General features: G+C 50.8%; 1 protein-coding gene across 4 annotated transcripts; it reads right to left on the bottom strand.

Annotated features, from left to right (window-relative positions):
* Positions 1–9,461: 9,461 nt before the first annotated feature.
* Positions 9,462–15,536, bottom strand: Crybb3 (crystallin beta B3). 4 transcript variants are annotated; one of them, XM_036172594.1, is made up of 7 exons: positions 15,504–15,536; positions 14,716–14,717; positions 14,390–14,568; positions 13,774–13,892; positions 12,172–12,304; positions 11,076–11,218; positions 9,462–9,697 (listed from the first exon to the last, which is right to left on the bottom strand). In XM_036172594.1, the coding sequence occupies exons 3-7, from the start codon at positions 14,462–14,464 to the stop codon at positions 9,532–9,534; spliced, it is 636 nt and encodes a 211-aa protein (XP_036028487.1). In that variant the 5' UTR covers positions 14,465–14,568; positions 14,716–14,717; positions 15,504–15,536; the 3' UTR covers positions 9,462–9,531. The 4 variants fall into 4 exon arrangements, with proteins under 4 accessions (XP_036028487.1, XP_036028489.1, XP_036028488.1 ...); XM_036172596.1 differs by lacking the exon at positions 14,716–14,717 and adding an exon at positions 14,980–15,055 and having other exon boundaries at positions 14,390–14,490; positions 15,513–15,536; XM_036172595.1 differs by lacking the exon at positions 14,716–14,717 and having other exon boundaries at positions 14,390–14,513; positions 15,508–15,536.
* Between the last annotated feature and the right edge of the window lie 1,362 nt (positions 15,537–16,898).

Raw genomic sequence — 16,898 nt, 5'->3', positions numbered from 1 at the left:
TCGGCTGCGCCAGTGTGTCAGGCGGCCGGGCAAGAAGATGCCCACTTTGCATGCATCAGCCGTCCCGCTGCCAGGACGGGGCCATGCCAGGTTCACGGGTGCAGTCACCAGGCCTGAGGGCACAGCAGAGAGAGGCCTTTTCAGTGTTCCTGGGGGAAGCAAGCAAAGAGGGACTTCAGGAAGAGGCCAGCATTCATTCATCCTCCCATCCATATATTCCTGTGCCAATCCATCCACCCATCCACCCATCATGCACTGTCCTGACTAGTTTTATGTCAACTTGTCTGAAAGGAGGGAACTCCATTGAAAAAAATGCCTGTAGTATGAATCTTAAAAGGTCTTATTAATTAAAAAAACAAACAAACAACAAAAAACAAAAACAAAACAAAACAAAACAAAAAAAACATACAGGAGCCAGATATTGAGGTGAACACTAAATGATCAGAGAAACAGAACAGGTCACAGCCAACCTCGCCTCACCGGTTCCTCAGCTGATCTTGTTTCCTTAAACTGGAAGCCTCTGAGTCCTCATCCAAATGGATCTCAGCTGAACTGCTGCTATAAGCCTAAAAGCTTAACAAGGGTTCGAGTTCCTGGTCCTCACACCTTTTATACCTTTCTGCTTCCTGCCATCACTTCCTGGGATTAAAGGTGTGTGTCACCAAGCCTGGCTGTTTCCAGTGTGGCTTTGAACTCACAGAGATCTGAATGGATCTCTGCCTCCAGAATGCTAGGATTAAAGGTGTGAGTGCCACCATTTTCTGGCCTCTATGTCTAGTGACTGTTCTGTTCTCTGACCTCAGATGAGTTTATTAGGATGCACAATATTTTGGGGAATACAATATCACCACAAATGCCTCCATAATATCCAACTATAAGGCATTTTCTCAATTAGTCATCAGTGGGGGAGGGCCCAGCCCATTGTGGGCAGTGCCACCCCTGGGCTGGTGGCCCTGGGTTCTATAAGAAAGCAGGCTGAGCAAGCCATGGGGAACAAGCCAGTGAGTAGCACTCCTCCATGGCCTCTGCATCAGCTCCAGCCTCCAGGATCCTGCCCTGTTTGAGTTCCTGTCCTGCAGGGACAAGGCAGACCAGGAGGTTGGCTGAGGAGATTGAACTTCCTAGGGGCTCTGGCTGCCCACACCTACTGTGTGCCTAGGAACCTGTGTCCCAGCGTGAATGAAGTCTCTCAGAGCTCCACCCCTGGCCTATCACTGCCCTGGGTGCATGTCCTCCAGAGTGCAAGTCTTCCTGCAGCCCAGCCTCTGTCTTGACCTTCAATCCAAGGTCAAGCAATAGAGAGGGGATGTGCTGAGGCCAGGATAGCAGATCCCCTCTCTCATCCATTTTCCACCCTCTCAACAAGCCACAGATACACACACACACACACACACACACCCCACATAGTACACAATACACATACACATAACATACCATACACATGTACACATGCAACACATAGTTGTATACATACAACACAAACACACACATGTACACACACAAGCCACATGTACCCAGTATACAAACATACACACATACACATAACACCATGTAGTACACATACATACATACCACATAGTACACAGACACATGCACATACACCCCACAGTATACACATACTTGCACATACACACACCACATAGTACACACACACATGCAACACACACACACACACACACACACACACACACACACACACACACACACGTACGTACGTCTCAGTCCTTGGCCCACGCTGTTTCTCACTTGTCCCAACACTACTGCTCATGCCTTTCCTGCCTGTCAATCATCACGAGGGCAGAGGTGCCATCTGCCTGGCTTGCCTTCCGTGGCATCTTCAAAGCCTGGAGCCTGACACAGACCAATCGAGACAAAGCTGGGCAGCTTGAAAGCTGCAGGCACTTGGCATATAAAAGGGAATCCACATGGCAGTCCTTCAAAACTACATGTGGGTGATGATGGGATAGGCTCGGTTGACAGAGTGCTTGCCTATGGGCTCCCCAGCCAGAGGAGGACGGTAGAGTTGCCCATACCCCCAACATCTCTGGGAGAGGAGAGCATGTCAGTAGTGGGGCTGCTCCTGACCCAAATCAGGCTTGGGCCTGCTAACTCCACCAAGACAAAGGCCACATCATGTCATGATAAAGTCAGTCATGATTCTGTTCCTCCCCAGAAATCATGTGACATCTGCTAATCTGACTGATGGGCTGGACAGTAACACTCACAGCACTTCCTCCTCCCTTGACCTCTTTCCTCCCCTCCCCCCACCATTTAAATAACTGAGTCGTCCTCCTCCTGGGTCTTCATAACTGAAGTAGGTTGTTCATAACTGTTGACTCCATGCTGCCTGAGAACCCGCTCTCCAGCTCCTCTGCATCCTGGGACTACTGGTGCACAAGGGCTGATCGGAATTTGGGGACCCATGCTTGTCTACATGCGCTGGGCCCCGAGTTGACTCCGTGGCACCAACAACAGGAATGCACATGTGTAGTCCAATAATGGAGAGGGTAGAGGCAGGAGGATCAGAAGTTCAAGGTCATCCTCAGCCACATAGAGAGTTTGAGGCCAGCCTGGGCTACCTAAGACTCTGTCTTTAAAAGCTATTTATTTTGGTTGCAGTAGAGAAACCAAGTTGGAACTCACTGGGGAACTCCATCCTGGCTGGTGTGTCGAAGACGCCATGCAGGGTCACTGCAGGGAAAAGTGATTGATGAACTCACCTGTCGGTAGACCCTCCGTACTATGGTACAATCTGTCCGCAGGTGCAATAGTGGCCTGACCATTGTAGGATAACCAACAGCGCTCCAACCAAATTCAAGGTTTGCTCCACAGAAGGAAGTTCATGCCCAGAACTGTAAACCTGGTCAAAAGCCCATGGCTGGGAAGGTCATGGGCCCTAGGGGGGAAATTATTACTGATGTTTGCTAAATGGACATAGTCAAACTGCCTAAATGTTTCTGTGTATAGCCACAGACCTGAGCTCTCAACCTCAAAGACGCTTCTCCCCATAGCGAGCAGAAGTCAATGCAGAGACCTGTAACTGGTCGAAGTGCTAAGAAAAGCAGCTGAGTGCTCAGCCCCAAAAAGGAACATCTTTACCTACCCCCACTCAAGGCTCAGGGGACATCAGGGAAGGGAGACGGAGAGAACGTGAGTCTGAGGATGAGAAAGAGCTGTAGAACGCTGTCTTGTGGACAAGACAGGGCTACTGCACACATGAACCCACGGCACGTAAGATCAAGCCACCCCACACTTCAGTGTGGTTCGGGAAGGGATGTAAGAAGCACCACCCTTAGCTAAGGAGAGAGTGGCATTTCATGGCTTCTAGAGAAGAGGGAGTCATTTTGCTTTTATTGTGTGGTGACCAGGGGTTGCCCAGTGTCCTGGTGACATTTTATTGTCAATTCAACACAATCTAGAACAGTGGTTCTCAACCTGTGGGTCACGACCCCTCTGGTAAGTCTCTATCTCCAAAAATATTTAGATTATGATTCCTATTGGCAGAAAAAAAATTACAGTTATGAAGTAGCAACAAAAATAACTTTATGGTTGGGGGTCACCACAACACGAGGAACTAACTGTTTTACAGAGTTGCAGCATTAGGAAGGTTGAGAACCACTGTGCTAGAATCACCCGAGAAGAGGGAACTGCAGCCATGTCTATGGGACATGGTCTTGTCTGCTGGTTGATGTGGGAGAACACTGTGGTGGTGCTGTCACCCCCGGGCGAGTGGCCTGAGCTGTCTAGGAAAGGTAGTTGAGAACATCAGAGGGTAACCAGCAAGCAGCGTTCCTCCACGGGTGGGCTCTGCTGAGTTCCTGCCCTGACTGACTCAGTGATGAACTATGGCCTCCAAGTACAAGATGAAATAAATGCTCTCCTTCGCTAAGTCTGAGTGTTTCTCCACAGCAACAGAAAAGCATCCATGTAAACATGGACATCCATGTAAACATGGACAACATGGCCAGGCGTGGTGGTGCTCACCTTTAATCCCAGCACCCAGAAGGCAGAGGCAGGCAGATCTTGTGAGTTCAAAGCCAGCCCTGGTCTACAGAGCCAGTTCCAGGACAGCTAAGGCTGTTATATGGAGAAATCCTGTCTCAAAAACAAAACAAAAGAAAAGACAAACACAACTTGATGTACCGTGGCTGGCTGATATCCGTGGGAGGCCTGCCCATATCCAAAGGGAAAGAATGGAGGAGGGGTGGATGGGGAGAGGGGGAGGAAGAGGGGGGAAGAGGGACTGGGAAGAGGGTAGGGATGGAAAACTTTGACTGGAATGTAAAAACAAACAAAAATAAATAAACAACAACAAAAATAGGCAAACACATCACCCCATTAGTTTTTAAATTTGCTTTTATTTATAATAAATCTCAAATTCATGTGCATAGGAAGTATTGTGTTAAACTTCTTTATGGTTCATTATCAGGAAATGTTTGACTATTTTATGTACCTTTAGACCCGCCCTTTTCCACCACACAAAAGAATTCTCAAATATCTCAGAAGCCTTGGCTGGCTCCAAAGGCCTCCTCTCACTCCCCCTCCCCCACTCCTGCAGGCTTCCTGCAAACCAGGGTGGGGTGGGGGTGGGGCAGGACTGGAGGCAGAGTTGTTTCAGTCAGTCCCTTCTCAGAGGAGCCAGCCTGGAAGCCGCCAAAGAAAGCACTCAGTGGCCCTATTCCTAAAGGAAGACATCCATGACTGCCACACTTGGGCCTGTTGCTACAGGCCACATGAAGTAGGAACTCAGCTGACTATGACAAAGCTGGACCTTCCAGAGCTAAAGCCAAGGCTTAAGGGGTCTTGGTGACATTGGCTTTTGAATATTAGCCGTTTCCTGCCATGAATTTCTGTGGCCCAAAGCAGTTCCGGTTTTTTTGTTTAGTTTAAAAAAAAAAAAAAGAACAAATTCGGTTAATATCTAAGCAATAAATATCTAAGGGGATTTTATGTGCTCAAACAATATTCTTAGAAGTGGCTAGGTAAGGTGTTAGGAGTCTATTAATGATGAGTGAAAATAAAACCATCTTATTTTCTTTTGGCCCCTTATCTCAAGCTGTCTCAGCTGCTACCATTTTCTGGTAGGGTGGGGGAGTGCACTTGGTAGCTAGGCAACCTGAGTCATAGCTTGAGGTACCTGGTAAGTAAAAACCCTTTAGTTCTGAGTTAATTCATCTAGAGCAGAGATAGCATTTGGAAGAAAGAAGGTTAAGCTTAATTAGTACATCCTCCAGGCCCTCTCAAACAGATAGTCTGGATGCTTAAGTCTGTTCTTAGAAAGTCTGGGAAGAATCTCAGAAAAGAGACTATCGTCTGGAGAAGATCCTGGCTGGATGCTGCTAATGATATTTACAGAAAGGCCTGAAATTAGGGACCTTGGCTGTGTTTGTTGTTGCACAGTTGGAGAAAGTTATACAAATACTTTAATTGTACAGGGGAAATTGTGCCCAATGAATGATCAAACATACTGTTCTTAGGAAGGGAAAGCTACAATTGCACATGAGAAATTTGTAGCAGGAAATGGTGAATATTCTAAAGCCAATGTCACCAAGACTCCTTAAGCCTTGGCTTTATCCTCTGGAAGGCCCTTGACTTCTTCCAAGTACAGCTTTGTCATAGCCTGCTGAATTCCTACTTCATATTTCTATGGCCCTCAGCAGTTCCAGTTTTTCTGTTTAGTGAAAAAGGGAGAATGTCTAATTCTCTCTAGGGCAGCAGATAATATGGATAAATATTAAGTTTGGAGATGACTGGAAAAATGATAAGTGATGGTTAATTAATATTGATATTTAATCAATATCTGTACCAATAATATAAATTTATAATCAATAATCTATGTATCTGGCAAGCTGAGAATTAGTTTTACCATCTAATAGGTATAGTTGTATATAATTAGAGTATCTCCATCCCAAAAAGGGAGAAGAGTAACATAAAAATCTATCATTAGCTAGTATGGCATAATATGGTCAAGTGTGTCTAAATATTATGATTGTGACTTATCAAAAAGAAATGGTTAGTTTGGACATTAACTCTATCTATTACTCTCTGATTGGTGGAAATAATTTGGTTAATTTTAAAGATGTATTGTTAGATAAAGAGTTACCTGAATTAGTCATGAGCATCTGTGGGATCAAGGCTGCAGCTGAAGCTGACCTAATCAAGGCAATATTAGCCATTTAGCCATGAGAGGATAGTAATAACCTGTGCCATGGTAGACATAGCAAGGCTTACATACAGAACTGTGGTTGATATATTGTGTACCCCAATAAAATTATCTGGGGGTCAGAGAACAGAACAGCTACTTTATTAAACATAGAGGTTAGGCAGTGGTAGCACACGCCTTTAATCGTAGCATTTGGGAGGTAGAGATCCATCCAGATCTCTGAGTTCAAGGCCACACTGGAAATAGCCATGCAAGGTGACTCACATCTTTAATCCCAGCACTTGAGATCTCAAGTCTTGCTTGGAAAAGAAACATGCCTTTAATCCCAGGAAGTGAGGGCAGGAAGAAGAAAGGTATAGAAGGCACGAGGACCAGGAACTAGAGAATTTCAAGCGTTTAGACTTTTAGCAGCAGTTCAGCTGAGATCCATTTGGATGAGGACTCAGAGGCTTCCAGTCTGAGGAAACAGGATCAGCTGAGGAGTTGGTGAGGTGAGGTTGGCTGTGGCTTGTTCTGCTTCTTTGATCTTTCAGCATTCACTCCAATATCTGGCTCTGGGTTTGTTTTATTAATAAGATCTTTTAAGATTCATGCTAAACAGAACATTGGTCAAAAGTGCATATGGAGAATGTCTGATAGTACGTACATTTCAGAGCCTTATATGTTTCCATTTTTTTAGCCCATCAAAAGAGGACATGCTGGGACAGGGTTGTCCAGTTGCCTGAACCTTTCTCTGTATTCGGTCAGCCACTTACTCCATCATCATCCATTTATTTCCCAGAGTCTACGGAGGACTTGGTGGGAATGAACTCACACACACACCATCTGGGTGCAGCTGACAGCTGACAGGTTCACAAGCTGGCAAAGCCCTGCTGTATCGTGACCCTTGTGTGGTCAATGGGCTCAGTGCAAGGAGCCACAGCTGAGCCACTTCTGCATCCTCTGGACATGCTCAGCCCATAGTAGGTCCTCAGAAAATGTGTGCTGACTGACTTAAAGAGAGAGAAGTCTCTACCACCAGATTGTCATTGGGGCTTCCTGACATTGTTCACGGGCATGTTAGGCCATGTGACTCCTTCTAGCCAAATAATAACCATAGACCCTTTAAAAGCTCTCTTCTCCCTGCGTGTTCCTGAGATGGTGGCAGGGTGGGGTGACAGTCTTTATCCACCCTGAATACCATGTGTAGCCAAGCTCCTGCTGACCAGGACAGTGGTATGAGGGAGAGACAAGGCTACCCATCATTGCAGCGAGCTTGACTAATGCCCATGGCGGTGAAGACAGCAGGCCTTGGTGTCCCTTTTGGACAAACACAATGTAGTCCTTCGATGCAAAGCAGTCAGGAGTCAAAGTGCCTCTCAGATCATCCAGTTGGGAGGAATTTTCAAATCCATCCAAGGGACCGTTGCCTGTGGCTGTCATTTGTGACACCCCTTGGTCTCTTGACATAAAATCAACTATAACCCACTTGCATACAAATTTTCAAATTGAATCAGTAAGAAGGCCTTCCCTGAACTACAGTGTAAAGAACAGTGTGATACAATGTTGCAATAGCCAAGGGCTTTCCCAGAGCTGGGGAAGCGTGTGAGACATCCAAAACAGCCTTCCCTAGACTATAGTGTAAAGAATGACGCAATACAAGGGCTTGACAGAGCTGGGGCAGGGTGGTGAGGCAGACCTAAGTTTCTATTTTTAACTGGCTCAGCATTGGGTTAGGTCGTTATTACTGAGTGAATGTACCTTGGTCTCTTCTTACCCTCACCAGAAGCACTTGTTCAAACACCACAAGAGAAATTGCCTCAGCGCCAGGATTTGCCAAAGTGGTAAGGAGGTTCTACCCAAGGGGTGGGGACTCCCAGCTGTTCAAGCACCAGCTCGGGTGAGGTTTATTGATGGGTTCCTTAACATGAGACCCCAGAGCCAGCTGCCATGTTGCAGAGAGCTTTGGGGCTCCAGTCCTGGGGCACAGTGAATCCTCACCACACAGGGAGTGCAGGCATGGCTGCCTCAGGGGTACAGCATCGGTGGCCCCTGTGTCGGGACGGTGGATGCTAGAGCAGCCAAGGGGCCTTGGTCTTCCCCTTGAAAGCTGTCTGCTCAGGGGCGTGCACGCCAGATCTCTGCACCTCTGTTTCTCTACAAATGACAATGGCTTCAGCTAGGGCAGCCCTGTACTCAGGTGGCTGGCTTCCCTCAGAATGAGTGGCAATGGGGTTAACTGCGTGATGGGGGATATAGGAGAAATGACACAGGCTTCGAAGGGTGGGAGAAAGGAAGGAAGGATGGAAGGACAGATGAACTGACTGATGGAAGGGAGGTGGATAGCTAATGGATGGAAGGATAGATGGATATGTGGGTGGGTGGTGGGTGGTAGCAAGGATGTATGAATTAGTGGAAAGAAGAATATAGAAGGAAAGATGGATGGATGATAGACAGATGAATGAGTGGGCAGACAGACAGGAGGATGGATGGAAGGGAGAATAAATGGATGCATGAGTGGGTGGGCAGATTGATGAATAAATAAATGAGTCAATGGATGGATATGTGGATGAATCAATGGCTGGCTGGCTGGCCGGCTAGCTGAGTGGATGGATAGATGAGTGGATGAGTGGATAGGTAGATCGATGAGTGGGTGGGTGGATAAGTGGATAGATGGATGGGTGGGTGGGTAGATGGGTTGATGGGTGGATGGGTGGATGGGTGGATGGATGGGTGGGTGGGTGGGTGGGTGGATAGGTAGGTGGATGAATGGGTAGGTGCATGGGTAGATGGATGGAAGGGAGGATAAATGGATGCATGAGTAGGTGGGCAGATTGATGAATAAATAAATGAGTCAATGGATGGATGTGTAGATGAATGAATGGCTGGCTGGCTGGCCAGCTAGCTGAGTGGATAGGTAGATTGATGAGCGGGTGGGTGGATAAGTGGATAGATGGATGAGTGGGTGGGTAGATGGGTTGATGGGTGGATGGGTGGATGGGTGGATGGATGGGTGGGTGGGTGGGTGGGTGGATGGATAGGTAGGTGGATGAATGGGTAGGTGCATGGGTAGATGGATGAGTGGGTGGGTGGGTGGATGGATGATCATATGAAAGGATGGATAGGTGCATGGATGAACGGACAGATAGACAGCTATTCAGATGTAGGCACTAGTAGTGGAAGTCAGCCTATGGCAGAGGCGCATGGACTCAGCTAACAGGACTGGACGGCACAGGCACACCCTCCTCCCCTCCTTCCGGTCTGGGCCGCTCCAGACTGGCCTCCACAGCCCACCACAGGAAGTGACGCAGACAGAGCGGCGGGGCTGGTGGGCTTTATTGAGTAGGTTCGGGAGGGGACACAGGCGTTGGGCCCTGGGATCCGTGTCCTCAGCTGCTCAGGAAGCAGCCACGCTTGTGCCACTTCTGGTCGCGGATGCGGCGCACGGACTGCAGCAGCGGCTGGTTGGCGTCCCACTCATTCCAGTGGCGGAACTCGCCTCGCTCGAACACGTACTGGCGCCCGCGGTAGCCGGGGAACTCGTAGCCTACCCACCTGCGGAGGAGCACATGTGAGGCACGGTCCTCCTGTCCCCGCTCTGGCCAGGCACAGCCCTTTGAAAGCCTGCATTTGCCATGCTCTCCACCTGCCTCCAGTCCTGCCTGGCTCCCCAGCGCTCCTGAGCGTCTAACCATCTACTTCTTTCAAAGCAATCTTGCACCACCTCTCGGCATCCCACGCCAGGCTGAGTCTGACCCTCCGCACCCGCTGCTCTTTCTGACTGGAGTGTCCCTCCTTACCTGATCTCCTGTCTCCTGGGGGCAGGGGTGTCATACATACCCCTGGGACTCACAGAGACACCTTCCCCCAGTGTGCCCATCACACTCACCCTCAGACTGACGTACCTGAGAAGAAAGGCTGTCCAGCCCTAACTGACCACAGGACCCCCATCCCTGACTCTCAGGGGAAAGCCACAGACTACATTCTCACTGTCATCTTCCCAGGCTCAGTCCCAGGTTCAAACCCACGCGGAGAAGAAAGGCAAGGTGACCCCGAGGTTGCAGTGGCCCCAAGGTCACATTAGCAGCTCCCGTCGCAAGCCTGCTCACAGCTACACCCACTCAGGCCCCTGATAATAACAGAGAACTCGAGATCAAGGTCACTCTGAATCAGTTCCAGGCCTGGGGGGTTAGGACAGCCATGGAGACCTGGGTGGGGACCATGCGGTGGGGGCAAGTCACTGGACTGAAGTAGAACAAGACTGTCTGGGAGCCTAGGCCGTCTAGAAACTTCAATGGAGCAGAGGGGTGCTAGAGCATTCCCATGGAGGGGAAGGGGAGAGAGACAGAGAGTAAGGAGAGGGGCATGGGGAGAGAGAGGGGTAAAGAGCAGGGAGGGAGAAAAGAGAGATCGGGGAAGTGTGGGAGAGAGGGGCAAAAGGAAGAGGGAGAAGGGAGAGACAGAGACAGAGAGACAGAGAGAGAGGGAGACTATGAACATTGCAGAGTGCTGTCCTGGACTTTGGAGTTTGTTTTGTTTTGTTCTTTGTTAGTTTTTTAAGATAGGGTTTCTCTGTGTAGCCCTAGCTGTCCTGGAACTCACTCTGTATCCCAAACTGGCCTCGAACTCATAGATCTGCCTGCCTCTGCCTCCTGAGTGCTGTGATTAAAGGTGTGCGCCACCATGCCGGTGATGCAGTTCTTGGATTTTTGAGGCAGGACCTGACTCTGGAGTCCAGGCCACCTTCAAACTCTCCTCCTGCCTTGCCTCCAGAATGATAGGATCCTGGACTGGGCCATCATGCCCCATCCCATGGGCTTTGAGTGAGGATGGGTTCAGAGCGCAGGCTGAGTCCCTCGTGTGTGGAGCTGGTACTAAAGGAGCGGCTGCCAGCCGGTAGAGCTGGAGCAGAGGGGGCTGGGGGCTCCCTTACGTCCCGTTGATGACCCGGATGCTGGCCACACGGTCCTGGAAGCCATGGGCCCACAGGCTGGGCACGTCATCATCCACGATCTCCATCTTGCGCCCACTGAAGGCTGGGTTCTCAAAGAGGTGCAGCTTGTGGTCTGGGCCATCCTGGGGGCAAAGGTCAAGGGTGAGTGGGGGGGGCCCATACACCAAAAATAGGAAAAATCAAGTCACCCCAACCTCCTGCAAGAGAGAGGAACTTGAGACACCCCAGAGCTGAGCAAGGTAGAGGAAGGGGGGCTGAACAGATCTCCCCTCACCAGCCATCACCACCAGAAAGGGAAACTGAGGCTCAGAGGGGCCCCAACGACTCATGCCCCGGCCTCCCCTCTCCTAGGCTGACTCTGGCCTCATCTTCCAGGTTTCTCCTCCTCTGTTGTCTGAGAACTCTGTTCAGACATTGGGGGGGGGGGCTCAGGTGGCCTCTGTGTTGATGGAGGAGCTGGGGACACCGGTGACTTAGTGTCCCCGTGCACCATGTCGGGAAGCACCAGGGAAGAGCAAAACCAGCCTTGGAGTGACTTTCTGGGTTTCTGAGTTCTGTGTTTCTTTGAACAGCATTGATCTGAGCTTGGACTATGAGGTTTCTCAGGTTAATTGGGTTACTACAAAGGAGTTCAGGGTCCTGTCTGCCAGTTCAGGACCCTAGTGTCCTGCCCCAGTGCCCACTCAGGAGCCGGCTTCTTCTCACCCCACACCATTGTTGAGGTAAAAAAATCCGAGGCCTCTCCAGGAGGGATCACAGTGGCCAAACTGGCTGAAGCAAGGCACACACACACACACACACACACACACACGCACACACGCACGCACACACGCATGCACTCACGCACGCACACACACACACATACACATACATACACACATACACATACATACATACACACACATACATGCACACACATACACATACATACATACATACACACACATATACATACACACATACATGCACACACATACACATACATACACACATACATACATACACACATGCACACACACACACACACACACACGCACACACACGTACACTTGGGTAGCAACAGGTCCCGACTCACAATGTGCAAAGGCCGGAGGGACAGGAGAATGTCGCTGCGTCGGCTGCTGGACCAGGCATCCCAGCGAGGGTAGTCCCCTTTCTCCAGGACAAACTGTTCCCCACGGAAAGCCCTGCGCTCGAATGCCAGCCACCTGATGGGGGGAAGGAACAGGGTCACTCTGGTGTGGCCAAGCAGGAACCCACACGCAGGGGGAGGAACAGAATAGAAGACCTTCCTCACCCCTAACCCAGTCCAGACCCCTGTACTGCTGTGAGGGGACCAGCAGGGACTTGCTTGGGACGGATGCCCAGAAACCCATTCTAGGACACGCAGAGAATCCACTGAGGCCAAGTTTGGGTGTGTGTGGGGGGGAGGTAAAGTCCCCCCCCCCAGCACACGTGCCCCGCAGTGCCTGCCACAGGCTGAACAAAAGATCCATGGGTGAGGGGCTGGAGCGATAATAGCTCAGCTGTTAAGAGCACTGGCTGCTGTAACAGAGGACCTGGGTTCAACTCCCAGCACACACGTGACATCTGTACTCCAGTTCTAGGGGATCCAGTGACCTCTTCTGGCCACCAAGGGTACTGCACACACTTGGTGCATACACATGCATGCAGGCAAAACATTCATATATATCAAATTAAATAAAACTTTAAAAATGATCCGTGTGTGTCCTGCTGTTCTCCTCCTCTTCCTCCTCACCTTGTCCCTTCCTTCCTCCTCCCTGACTGAGATCACAAACGGGAAATCCCAGCTCTGGACTCAGTCTGCAGACCAGAGCGCAGTGTGGGCAGCGAGGGGCCTGTTTGCCGTGAGCGCAGGCTCCAGACACCCAGTTTTCCTGGCCTGATTCCTCTGCGATGCTACCCAGTTATAGAAAAGGGTGCAGCTCTCACAGGATGAGGCCTCATGATAAAACTCATATGAAGTTTGACAGGGCAATAATTCCTAAAGCTACTTAATGGTAAATACTATTTCTATTTATATGACTTTGGTTTTTTTTAAAACTTTCATGGGGTGGGTGGTGGTGGTGGCGGCGGCAGCGGCGGCAGCACACGCCTTTAATCCCAGCATTCAGGAGGCAGAGGCAAGCAGATCTCTGTGAGTTTGAGGCCAGCTTGGTTTACAAAGTGAGTTCCAGGATGACCAGGGCTACACAGAGAAACTTTGTCTTGAAAAACAAAAAACAAAAACTTTTATCTGTGGGGTGTTCTGCCTGCATGTGTATCTGTGCCCCTCCTGTGTGCCAGGTGCCTGCAGAGACCAGAAGAGGGTGTCAGGTCCCCTGGAACTGGAGAGACAGACAATTGTGAGTGCCACGTGGGAGCTGGGAATTGAACCCGGATCCTCTGCAAGAACAGTACGTGCTCTTACTGCTGAGCCATCTTTCCGGCCCCTATCTATATGACTGTATACAGCTGGTGTTAACTTAGTGTTTCACCCGCTGGCGCCTCCTTCCTGTTCCTGCCATACATTATAGGAATCGAAAGCCAGGTTCTGTCATTTTATGGATGGGGAAACTGACGCCAAGCAGGCCAGGGAGTTGCCCCAGGGCCCAGGGCGGATCTGGGGCTTCAGATTGCAGGAGGTTGGGGCAGTGGGTACTGCCCGGGTACTCACGGTCCGGACTCCACCTGGATGGAGCCCACCTTCTCCAGCAGGCTGTCGGTGAGGTTGGGACACTCAGCCGAGAGCTCACATCGCTTGCCCTGGAAGTTTTCTAACTCATACACAATCACCTGGAAGAACAGAGGTGAAAGCCTCGCCCCCTGCGGAGCTCCAAAAGCCAGGAGCTTCCTCCGAACGGCAGGGAGTCCACACACAGGTCCACACCGCCCCCCGGTGGCCACCATGAGCAATTACAACAATGCCGCAGGTCTCGGTTAAAATCACCAGGGCAGCCTCAGAAATGCCCACCCCATCCACGTGGGATGCCCCCTCCGAAGCCCCAACGTGTTTAGAAGGGACGGAGCCAGCTCTGCCCCACTTCCCTCCATCTTCCAGTCATGCTTCTGCAACCCGTTTTATCTCATGACTATTCTGGGGCTGAGGACAGCAGCAGGCATCACTTCCATTTTAAAGATGTCAACGCCCAGAGACATCAAGACACTCAAGCCAAGTCACACAGGAAAGAAGGAGCTTGAAGCTACATCCCAGGAGCCTGGTGCCCCTGTAGTCTAGTTAGGCCATCACTGCCCTCAGCCCTGGGCTCTAAGTCCTGTCAAGACCCTGGTACCTTGTAGCTGCCCCCAAGGCCTCCATGGCTCTTGCCAGCTGCAGCCTGCTCAGGCGTACTGTGCTGCTCGGCCATCTTTCCAGGGACACTTCTGCCTCAGACTGGAGGGGAACGGTGTCACCAGCTCCTCGCAGCAATAACAGGTGCTAATGTGGCTGGAACCAAACAGCAGTGAGGCCCTTTCTAACCACGTCTCATGGCCATAAATCTAGATCTGTATTCAGTCCCTCAGTCATTCAGCAAATGCCCCCTGAGCACCTGCATTGGGCCATGCATCTGGGCCAGTTAGCGGGACTGGGAAGTCTCAGGAGCCCAGAAAGCAAGACCACTTTACTGAGGCCACAGGGAAGAAAGGACTCAGATTGGATCAGCACCTTTCCCCACACAACAAAATGCTCCCTTCCCAGGGCTGGGCATCTCTGTGGTCTCTCTGCAGCCTCAGTGCCCAGGACTGGACACCACAGCCAGGGTGAACAGCAGACAGGAGAAACAGACAGACAGACCAAGCAACTGTGAAATGGGCCGGGTCTGTGAAATCATCCCAGGCTTCGAAGCTGGCTTCTCACTCCACAAACTTACTGTATGATTGCTGTGTTCCAGGCATTTGAATAGTGGACCCTGACAGTCTCTCTTAGCCTCAGGGTGCAGAAACACAGGACCTAGGCTCTGCAGACTTCCACTCACCAGCATGGATGTACAGATATGTGCACATACACTTTCCTACACACACACTCGCCCCCGACCTTCACCTCCCTTATGACCTGCCTGAGGCTTCATCATGCCCAGCGGCTTCTGCTACACATCTAACTAGCATCAGCAGGGCACAGGCTTGGCCTACCTCATGGGGATGCCCCAGTATACCTAGAGGGTCCCTTCCCTTTCTCAAAGCCACCCAGTTCCTGGCAGCCCGGTCTCTGGCCCATACACACAGCTGGGACCCACAGACACTACATCAGCTCCATCTGTGGCCAGGCTTAGTGGCAGTTGTGGGTCCTGGAGGTCAGCCCCTGCCCTCGAATGAGCCACGCACCAGCCACGCACACCCAGAGAGACCCGAGCTTATGCCCGCCCTACACAGTGCTGTACTTCCCCCCTGCCTCACCCCGTCCAGAACAAACCTGACTCCAGGACCAGCTGTCCCCAGACTGGCCTGCCTCCAAGGCTGGCCTATTTATGGGTGTATTCTGTTGGCCCAGCACATCATGGCCTGCTGAGAAAGCACCCTGTCCACCCGATCCTGTCCGGGTCATTTCACCCTAATGGTAAGTCTGGGGAGGCCCCCAACACCAGTCACCTCTGATGCAACCTTGATGACTTCCTAGGGACCCATGGTCTGTGCTGACTTTGTGGGAGGCCCGGCAGGCCAAACAGGAGCACAAATCCCTCTAGTGACCCTCGATTCCCCTTTGGCTTCTGGATGCCATTTTTCTACTAGAGTTCTCAAAATTCCCAGACAGGCTCCAGACCTTGAATCAGGGCACCCCTGAATCCACGTGCTGGGCAAATGGATTGAAGTCAGATTACCACAAATGTAGTTTCTAAATCCCCTGTAAACCCATGCGGCCATTTCCAAAGGCTATGACGTTGGTGAAGACATGTTCCTCATGAGGACAGCATGTATGAATGACAGCTGCCAATTGTAGACTTCTTACGTACTTTGGGTTTTGTGACTGTTACGTTGATCTTTGGGGGGGGGGTTGATCTCTGTAGTAAAGATGGTAAGAAACTGAGCTCAGAGAGGCCACGCCAGTTACGTAGGGTCACAGAGCTATTTGCTACAGTCTCAAGTCCTCGAGTCAGCCTAAGACCTGATCTCTGGATCCTTGGGATGTTGTCGGTGACCCCTTAACTCTGAACTTTGCAGATCCCACGCCCAGGGGTGAGTTGCTGAGTTCTCAGTCCTAGCTACAAATGGATTTGGGTTTTTGCTGTGTGCGTATGTATTGTCGTCGGTACACGCGTGGCTAGGTGGGCCTGGTGTCCTGCTGTGTGTGTTGCTCTCTGCCTTATTCCCTTGAGACAGGGTCCCTCACTGAACCTGGAGCTAGACCCACAGTCGGCCAGTCCCAGCAATCCTCCTGTCTCACCCCCAACACCATTGAGGTTACAGGTGCTCACACGGTCATCACCGGCTTCCCATGGAGTACCTAGCCATCTCCCCAGCCCCGGAAACTAATGTGTTAGTTACTACTGACTCTGTGATCGAAGTACCTGATGGAAACAAGGGTGGATGGTTTATTCTGGCTGACAGTTTGAGACCACCACACACTCCTGCACTGTGATGCTCTCTACAAGTGGGCAGAGACCAGCAGCCACCACGTGGCTGTCGCTTTACTCTGTCCCCCCAGGACCCTGCCTACCAATGACAGTTCACACCAATGGTCACTTTCAGCCACAGGTGATGGAGCCAGGATACTGGCTGGGACACAAAGAAAAGGGCAGTGCTGGGGGCAGCATGGCACCCTCCCCTAGATCCTCCATCGTCCTGAGCTCTCTGCTGTCTCCGTAC

The sequence above is a fragment of the Onychomys torridus genome, chromosome 22, assembly GCF_903995425.1.
Source record: "Onychomys torridus chromosome 22, mOncTor1.1, whole genome shotgun sequence".
Lineage (NCBI taxonomy): Eukaryota > Metazoa > Chordata > Mammalia > Rodentia > Cricetidae > Onychomys > Onychomys torridus.
This window is presented reverse-complemented; position numbering and strand designations above follow the sequence as displayed.

What these genes read in the sequence shown, in the direction of transcription:
- Crybb3 (XM_036172594.1), bottom strand. Translation starts at nt 14,464, where the DNA reads ATGGCCGAGCAGCACAGTACGCCTGAGCAGGCTGCAGCTGGCAAGAGC. An exon ending in ATCCAGGTGGAGTCCGGACC is followed by an intron (nt 12,305 to 13,773) that starts GTGAGTACCCGG and finishes TCCCCCCATCAG; the next exon opens with GTGGCTGGCATTCGAGCGCA. An exon ending in CCCTCCGGCCTTTGCACATT is followed by an intron (nt 11,219 to 12,171) that starts GTGAGTCGGGAC and finishes CTTTGCCCCCAG; the next exon opens with GATGGCCCAGACCACAAGCT.